The sequence below is a fragment of the Sinohyriopsis cumingii genome, chromosome 5, assembly GCF_028554795.1.
Source record: "Sinohyriopsis cumingii isolate HCF-2022 chromosome 5, ASM2855479v2, whole genome shotgun sequence".
Lineage (NCBI taxonomy): Eukaryota > Metazoa > Mollusca > Bivalvia > Unionida > Unionidae > Sinohyriopsis > Sinohyriopsis cumingii.
In genome coordinates this window covers 7,389,610-7,398,506 of record NC_142965.1, presented here as the reverse complement: position 1 = coordinate 7,398,506, position 8,897 = coordinate 7,389,610, and the positions used below count along the sequence as shown (strand labels likewise).

Sequence of the window (8,897 nt, the reverse complement as noted above, 5' to 3'; positions counted from 1 at the left end):
AATTTTTTAATGTCACATATTTCCTTGAAAAGACAAGACTGCCTTTTGGAAATCTTTTTTTATCAATCTCTTTGAATTTGCACATTGTGATTTTCAAATACCTGCAATCAGTTTAAAAGATAAAGTTATTATTAAATGAAAATATACCAAAATTTGTCATATTTTCTCGTCATTGTCTTTAATACAACCCCTTCTCTCTATTTTAATAAATTGTTACATGGGTAATATTAGTATTTGCTTTTCATTAATTGTGTTTAAGATAATATATTTTGTCTTAATTATTACTTTTAAGTCAACAGTCTCATCCCTCCATTACTGTTGCTGACCTTGCCAAGATGAAAATACCCTTGAAATATTTTGGATAATTGTGAAGGTGTTGTAGTTTAGCTGTTCTGTAACTTCCTAAACCTAGTTAGAATACGGTTCTTAGCCACCATCCACCAATTATTCTGAATTCGGCAATTTAAGCCAGGATCATCATTAAAGACCATTTAAAGCAAGCTCACTATCAATGGCAATTTAAAGCAAGCTCACTTTCAATGGCAATTTTTTCTGTCGGGATACAGTTATAATATAGACTGTGTGATATACATCCCACAATTCATAGCTATCACTATGGCAACTAAGATGATCTAATTTTGGCCAAGTCATTTAAAGGCTTTTGTTTTTTCACTTGAGAACTTTTACTGAACTCGTTAATAATCTGATGTGTCATCGACATTGTTCTCATTTACCCAGGGTATGAGTGTGACCAAATTCTCTGCCATTATTTAGCAATTAACCTTTTTACGCTATATCACTATTAAAATATTTCAGAGGTTGAATTTGGTAGAAAAACTGAGATGCACTGTATAAAAATAGATTAATCCAAGCTTATGTGGAGCCTGAATGAAAATTGGTTCTAACACCTACTACCACCATACAGGTTTTTCTCCTAACATTGTGAATAAAATTAACAATATTGATTACCAATTCCAAAACACTGATGATCAATCTAACCAGCAGCTAAATATATATATATATATATATATATATATATATATATATATATATATATATATATATATATATATATATGAAATATTATCCAAATTAATTACTCTAAATAGCACCAAGATTTTGAGATTTGTTTGCTTGAAAAGTAAACAAGATTTTATACTAACAATATCTCAATTCTTAAGTAAATGTAAAGTTATGACATAAACACGATATTTATAAAAGAGATACAATTGAGAAGGAGTACAGAGTACAGAGATACAATCGAGAAGGAGTACAGAGATATAATCGAGAAGGAGTACAGAGTACTTAACACTGCTCATATATATAGGTATCAATGGCAATGAGGAAGCTGACATCTAAATTTGTCTAAATGGGTTCACAGAAAAAGCTTGCACCAAGATAAGAAATAAAATGATAGATTTATTTCCTATGCTTTAGTATCAGTTTGAAATAATCTTAACAAATATCTAAAGTGATCACCAAAATACAAGCCTTTGTTCTAAATGATGTCTGGTAATATTAGAAGACATTAGAAAATTCCAGAATAAATTTGATAAGTAAATGTTTATGAAGTAGTTGAGCATTATTATATAAAACCAGTTAGAATAACTGAAATGGAAGGAGAAAGACATGCTGGCATGCTCAGTGTGGTGGACTTCATGACTTACAATACACAAGGCACAATGAAGTTGAAAGACTGATCACAAACAGACATTGCATGTTGGTTAAAAAAATGTTTAAAAATTTCTCATAACATATGCCACAAAACAAACATCAGAATATGATCAACTATTTAACAAAAAAGATAACTGGATAGATATAAAGCATACAGGTTCAGTTATAACATTCAATATCTATCAACACCAATTACAATTTCCATATTATGATTTGGAAATTATAGATGTAGCAAAGGCACAAACTTGTCATAAAGAATCTTGACACCTTCTGGACAATTAATACAGCCAAACACATTCCTCTGGTCATATTTTTTTCTCGGTGTGGATACAAACTAATAATCCACAAGAAATCATACTTTATTGAAGAACTGTTTGTATGTGTCAAGCAAATCTGCAAACCCAGGGCATGAAGAATTAAGGAAAAAATTCCATGATATTCACCAAGATGAACAACAATATAATTCAACAAATACATCATATCTCCATGAAAATGATAACAGATCAAAACCTAGACGACCTTCACCAAATATTAGGGTCCAACACATAACAAATGTACACGAATGTTCATTCAATACTTGTCTGGTTACAATCTCCACCTGAAGCAGGACATAGCATACGTGTTTCATTTAGCAAGCATTTCATTATTTTTGATCGGATCAAGAAAGTAGGAAAAGAAATAACAGTTAAAAAGAACATTCTGACTTGCACTTTTGGGAATGACTATGGAAAAACTGGTTACAAATTCAATTGATTAAGGTTCGGTTTTGTGAGATCTGATTCCATTTTTCATCACAAGATTCGGCTATTTACATGTTGGCCAGTATATTTAGCGGAGGAAGAACCACTGACCCATGGGATGCTAATGGCAAGTTTTCTCATATGGTATAACGGTACCAATTGCGCAAGTCCAGGTGGGCGGAGCTTAAGGTGTATGGAACATTGTATTCAGAATTAAAGAACAAAACTAGCTGTGATTGGTGCATTATGTAAGACTTGTACTTTCTGTTTGGCTTAAAAAAAAGTTGAGCCTCTTGGCAACATGTGAGTTTGTGTTAATTTCTATCTAGATCATATTTTGTATTTTTTATGATTTTTTTAAAATATGGTACACATGCCTGAAAATGTGCTTGTTGTGACTAGATAACTCTTACCCCTGTCTAGTTCCAGTAGAGTTATCTCTCTTAAATGCAATGGAGTACCTGGTTATGTCATTGTCAAATTGACAATCTAGCATTGTTCTATATGACAGCGTGTGACATGCATGCCCAAGTAGGACAGAAAGTATATTTATTTCACAAAACATTAGCATTGAGGTATATGGAAAAACAATTGGTACCGTGATACCATATAACCACAATGGATCAGTCTAGACTCGAACCCACACAAAGGTGAGTTGAGTGACCTGTGAAAGCAAGTGCCTTGGACAACTCAGTTAAATGGGGCCCCTTACATGACAAAAACATCAAAGAAATATTAAAACAGTTTACAAATGGTGAAGCCTGTATAAGGGATAACATGGAATCCAAACATTTTACTCAATAAAAATACCAATAAACCTAACCAAACCTTTCAAGTTTCGTTCAAGTAATCCAGTGTCTAAGCTCTATTTTCATTTGTTTCTGTAAACTACTTATCCTGCAAAAATCTCCATCCAACAGTGCCACAAAGTGACTTCCGGTAAATAATGTTAGTTCTTGTTACAACTATTCCTGCTGCTGTCATTTTGTTGCATTTCATAACAATATATTTTGATATTGCTTCGATATATAATTTTAACAAGACTAATGCAAATAATATAACAGTAATAACTAGAATTTGTGAAGAAATTTAGGACTCGTAAATCTTCAATTTGAAACTTTGTTCTCTTTGGTTTCATATATACATGATTCATTTACTGAGTGTGGCGCAAAAACCCTATATTTCTAATCCTGTATAAAATTCTCTGCCTCCTTTACCTTCAGAATACTTGATACAATTTGTATATAAATCAGATCTGGTTTTGTTTTTTAAGGATGGAATTCTAGATTACATGTTATACTGTGTTTTGGGTAAAATCTGATGAGCATACAAAAATATTAACTACTATTTTAGGTGTACTTCCATCTTTTAAAACATGCAACAATAAATTTTCATGTTTAACTTGTTCACTTTAGTATTTTTCAACATTTTACTTATTAAATAATATACAAACAGACATCAGTTTGATTTTGTCACCAAACTCCTTTCATTTTAAGTCATCCATTCCAATACCCAATGCAAGTCTTTAAACCCCGTTTTATGTTAAGTTCAGTTTTGAATGTCTGTCTTAGATTATTCCAGATTTAATTGTGTAAATCCTACCACTTCATGCAATATCATTTATCTTTTTGAGCTCTTAATGGAATGGTTTCCATTATCAGTTTTTGTCCTAAATTGGTTGAATCTTTTACTAGTACCTTCATCGATTTGTCCTAAATTGGTTAAATCTTTTACTAGTACCTTTCATCTATTTGTCTAGCTCATCAATTGTACCTTGTACCAACATTTTAAAATCATTATGTATATTATTTCATGTATTTTTTTTTTTTACTGTTCAACATCATATAACTTGTCATAAAATTCAGGGAATGTAACATCAGTTTGTATTTCATCTGTTAGTTGTAAGTTGTTTCCACAACTCCAATCACGATTCCATTAACATTAATTTTATTTTTTTCATTACCATTATCTCAGTAAAATCATCATATTCTGCATCTATGGAATGGTATTTTTGGTAGCTATTATCAAGTCAGTAACTTTTATTCTAATATCATTATTTAACCTTTAAATCTCTTGACCGTTTAGGCAGATTACATCATTTATTTTTTATATGCAACTCTTGTGTGATTGTAAAGTGACAAAATATTTATTTCTACATTTCAGTCTGCCAAGGATTATTTATTTATCTGCTACTCAATAGGATCGAATGTGAGGCATTTTATTTTTCCTTCCCTTCAAAGTCTGAAAGGCTTGCATAATGATAGATAGGGTATTGAATTTGTCTAAACATTCGTAAGGCTTGTATATTGATATGGTATTGAATAAGTGTCTAAACATTCTTAAGGCTTGCATAGTGATAGATAGAGTATTGAATTTGTGTCTAAACATTCATAAGGCTTGTATAGTGATAGATTGGGTATTGAATTTGTGTCTAAACATTCATAAGGCTTGTATAGTGATAGATTGGGTATTGAATTTGTGTCTAAACATTCATAAGGCTTGCATAGTGATAGATAGGGTATTGAAATTGTGTCTAAACATTCATAAGGCTTGTATAGTGATAGATAGGGTATTGAATTTGTGTCTAAACATTCATAAAGCTTGCATAGTGATAGATAGGGTATTGAATTTGTGTCTAAACATTCATAAAGCTTGTATAGTGATAGAGTGGGTGTTGAATGTGTGTCTAAGCATTCGTAATGCTTGTAGAGCGAAAGATAGGGTATTGAATTTGTCTAAACATTTGTAAGGCTTGTATAGGCTTGAATTTGGGTCTAAACATTCAAGTACATCTACAATCTTTTTTTCTGTTCTCATCTGCTTTTCATAGTTCTTGCAATGTTATCTCTTTTAATATCATGTATTCTGTTTACTTCTTCTTATGTTTTGATACCTTGTGAATTGTTTTCCTCCAAAGTCTCAGGTATCTGGCATGAAATGTCTAATACATGCACTGACTTTATACGATGGCTATGCTAGATTAGTATTATGGATGATTGTTAATATACCGACCTAGTGTTGCATCTATCTACAAGATAAGGGGCCCCGAGTGGCCGAGTGGTCTAAAGCGCTCTCCGTTACGGATCACTGCCATCTCACCTCTGTCTGCGTGGGTTCGAGTCTCGGATTCAGCCAATGTGGGTATGTGAGAAAGCTTGCCAGTAGCTTCTCGTGGGTCGGTGGTTCTTTCTAGGGTTTTCCCCGGTTCTTCCTCCACCATTAATACTGGCCGCCATGTATAACCTATCGTGTGCTGAAAAATGGCATTAAACCCTACAACAACAACAACAACAACAAGATAAGCTTTCTCTGAAGTGTCAAAATGTATTTAGTGAAGATGACTGTCTTGGTTTCCAATGGGGTCTACCACATACTTAATGAATGACCAGGTTTTAGATTGGGTCCACTGCATCATTTGGGGCAGACCCGGTTTTAGATTGGGTCTACTGCATCATTTGGGGCAGACCCGGTTTTAGATTGGGTCTACTGCATCATTTGGGGCAGACCCGGTTTTAGATTGGGTCCACTGCATCATTTGGGGCAGACCCGGTTTTAGATTGGGTCTACTGCATCATTTGGGGCAGACCAGGTTTTGGATTGGGTCTACTGCATCATTTGGGGCAGACCCAGTTTTAGATTGGGTCTACTGCATCATTTGGGGCAGACCCGGTTTTAGATTGGGTCTACTGCATCATTTGGGGCAGACCCGGTTTTGGATTTGGTCCACTACACACCTAATGATAAACCTGGTTTTGGATTGGGATTAATACACACCTAATGGTACACCTGGTTTTGGATTGGGTTCACTACACCCTTAATGATACTCCTGTTTATGGACTGGGTTTACTACATACATAATGGTACACATGGTTTTAGACAGGTACTAATCATCTTGTAGCGACATCAGGATGGAGAAAGCACCCTCTCTCTACACTTTACTTCAACATCTCCCTATTTAATTAGGCTGTGTGTGCCAAGGTGACCTCACTGCCAGTGTTCTGACATTATGCACGACAAAAAATATACTGGAAAACACTGCACCTTATTTCAAATGCTAAAGTGTTTGACTTGAGTTTTATTTCCTCACTTGGGTATCTCCCCTATATTTTTTAATTTACGGTGTACCTTAGCTTAAAGGGCCCTGAGTGGCCGAGTGGTCTAAAGCGCTCTATGTTATGGATCACTGCCATCTCACCTCTTTTGCATTGGTTCAAGTCTTGGATTCGGCCAATGTTGATATGTGAGAAAGCTTGCCAGTAGCTTCTTGTGGGTCGGCGGTTCTTTCCGGGGTTTTCCTGGGTTCTTCCTCCATCATTAATACTGGCTGCCATGTATAGCCTATCGTGTGCTGAAAAATGGAGTTAAACCCCACAACAACAACAACCTTAGCTCAAAATATTTTCAAAACTATTCACTGGGTGAGCCACAAAATCATGTCATGTTATTATCATTTTTTATGAGAGAATTTAGCTTTAAACAACAACAACAATAACAATAATAATAATTATGATAATAATAAAATAAATTTCTGTATATAATGAAATCCAGAGGAAACAAAAATTTATATTATTACATATCAGATTCATTTCACAAATTTCATTTGCCATGAGTACTCATGCAAGATTTTCAATATATATATATAATATATGTCCTTCCTGTATCGATATCTTGTGATATATAACAAAGAGTCATTCGTAATGTTCAGCTCTTCGTCTTCTTATCTCATCCAGATCAGGATACAATCTGCTTCCACCAGCATTTCTACCTGAAAAAAATATGGAAAAATATTTACATTCCTTACCGATCAACTGTTTTTAATGCATTTGAGCAATTATCACTTTGCCTCAATTGCAGACCCACCCACCCTCACAACCACCCCATCCCTGTCTTCGAGTTGTACACTCTTAATCCATACTAGTTTTCAATCATGGTTATCTAGGATTCAAGGCTATCATAAGGTTTTAATGTGTGACTGAACATTAACGGCACATTTACAGTAGGGACCAATGTGTGACTGAACATTAACGGCACATTTACAGTAGGGACCAATGTGTGACTGAACATTAACGGCACATTTACAGTAGGGACCAATGTGTGACTGAACATTAACAGCACATTTACAGTAGGGACCAATGTGGCACATTGATAGCCTCCAAACCCAAATTTTCACCTGAAATTGGTCTCATCTGCAGCTCGATGAAATCAACAGTTTACGTTACAACATTATCACTCACTACCTTGCACTGGTTCTTATAAGTCGTAAGGTGAGTATGAGAGGCTGATTTAAAAAGATTACGACTGACCTCAGCAAGCAAAATAGAGTGCTCTCCCTTCAGCAGTTATCTAGCAACCCATCCCTGCCCTTTCAAATATGCCAAAAGCCCTCCCATCTGCCTCAATCCAGATCACTAAATTACCTAAAATGTCTTATTTCATATTTGTATTTTTTCACTTATTGTTAATGTAGAATAAACTTGTAAAAGTGATTTTGTGTTTCTATTTTAAAAAAGATTAAATGCATAATTGATTACTGATATCACCTTTTTATCACAAAAATGCAATTGGTTACAAAAACTGACTAAAAAATCGTTCAACAAAAGTACCTCTCATCCTGTCCTCTACTGGAAATTCCTAGCTGGAAGACTTGACTGTAACTGCATTATTCCAAAACATAAGAAATCCCCACAAGAAAAGCTAGACATATGCAAAGCTGTCTATAGAGTAAAATTAAATATTAAGAATACACATTTCATTATTAGAAAGGTTTTGGAATTATGCACATAAGCAACTAGTGATAAAATAAGCAGCAAATAAAAACAACTCATTTTACATATTTATGAAAATTCCAATCAAGAAATTTTTGATTATTGTAAAGATGACAATTATGAATAATTAAAATAAAAAAATACAAAACTGAGAATGAAAACTATAGTTTCACTTCATTACTCCCTCAATTCTCCTCAAACTTGATCACTTCCCCCTCATGCTTTATACATACATTTCATTACAAAATTTGTTTTTTAATGAAAAATCATATTGAATTTTCAAGAACTTTAATTGGATCTTAACTTAAGAATGCTGATTATGCTGTGCAGAGTATTTTATTCTCAGATAAGAACCCTATTTTTTTAGAGCTTGGCCAAGGTGAAGGCTGAAGTGGGCATCAACATCAGATGAGTGAATTATTTGTTTAAGTTTCTGACTCCCTGAGTTTTTATGTTTATGCAAAAATTTTCCAAATTCATTCCTAATATTGATATTTCATTATTTTTTGTACTTCTCACTCTCGCCCAGGTATTTCAGAGCACTGTTACCCATAGAGCTAATTTCAGTTTCCTTTCAATTAGCTTATCCATTATCACTGAGACATCTTACTTCTATATTGCACTTATTGCCTCCCATAACAGCACTTATTGCCTCCAAGTACTTGACTGGCATGTCATCAACCTCAGAAACCCAGTCTTACTGATGAAGCTGAAGTCC

The 8,897-nt window shown here is 33.9% G+C and overlaps 1 protein-coding gene across 1 annotated transcript in view; it reads right to left on the bottom strand.

The window, feature by feature from the left end:
• Positions 1-1,399: 1,399 nt before the first annotated feature.
• The window catches only part of LOC149798584 (rhomboid-related protein 4-like), a 47,514-nt gene continuing 40,016 nt past the window's right edge, over positions 1,400-8,897 (bottom strand). The window contains exon 6 of the mRNA XM_089957400.1: positions 1,400-7,179. Coding sequence (XP_089813526.1) covers positions 7,103-7,179 — 77 coding nt within the window. The 3' untranslated portion in view covers positions 1,400-7,102. The remainder of the gene's footprint in view (positions 7,180-8,897) is intronic.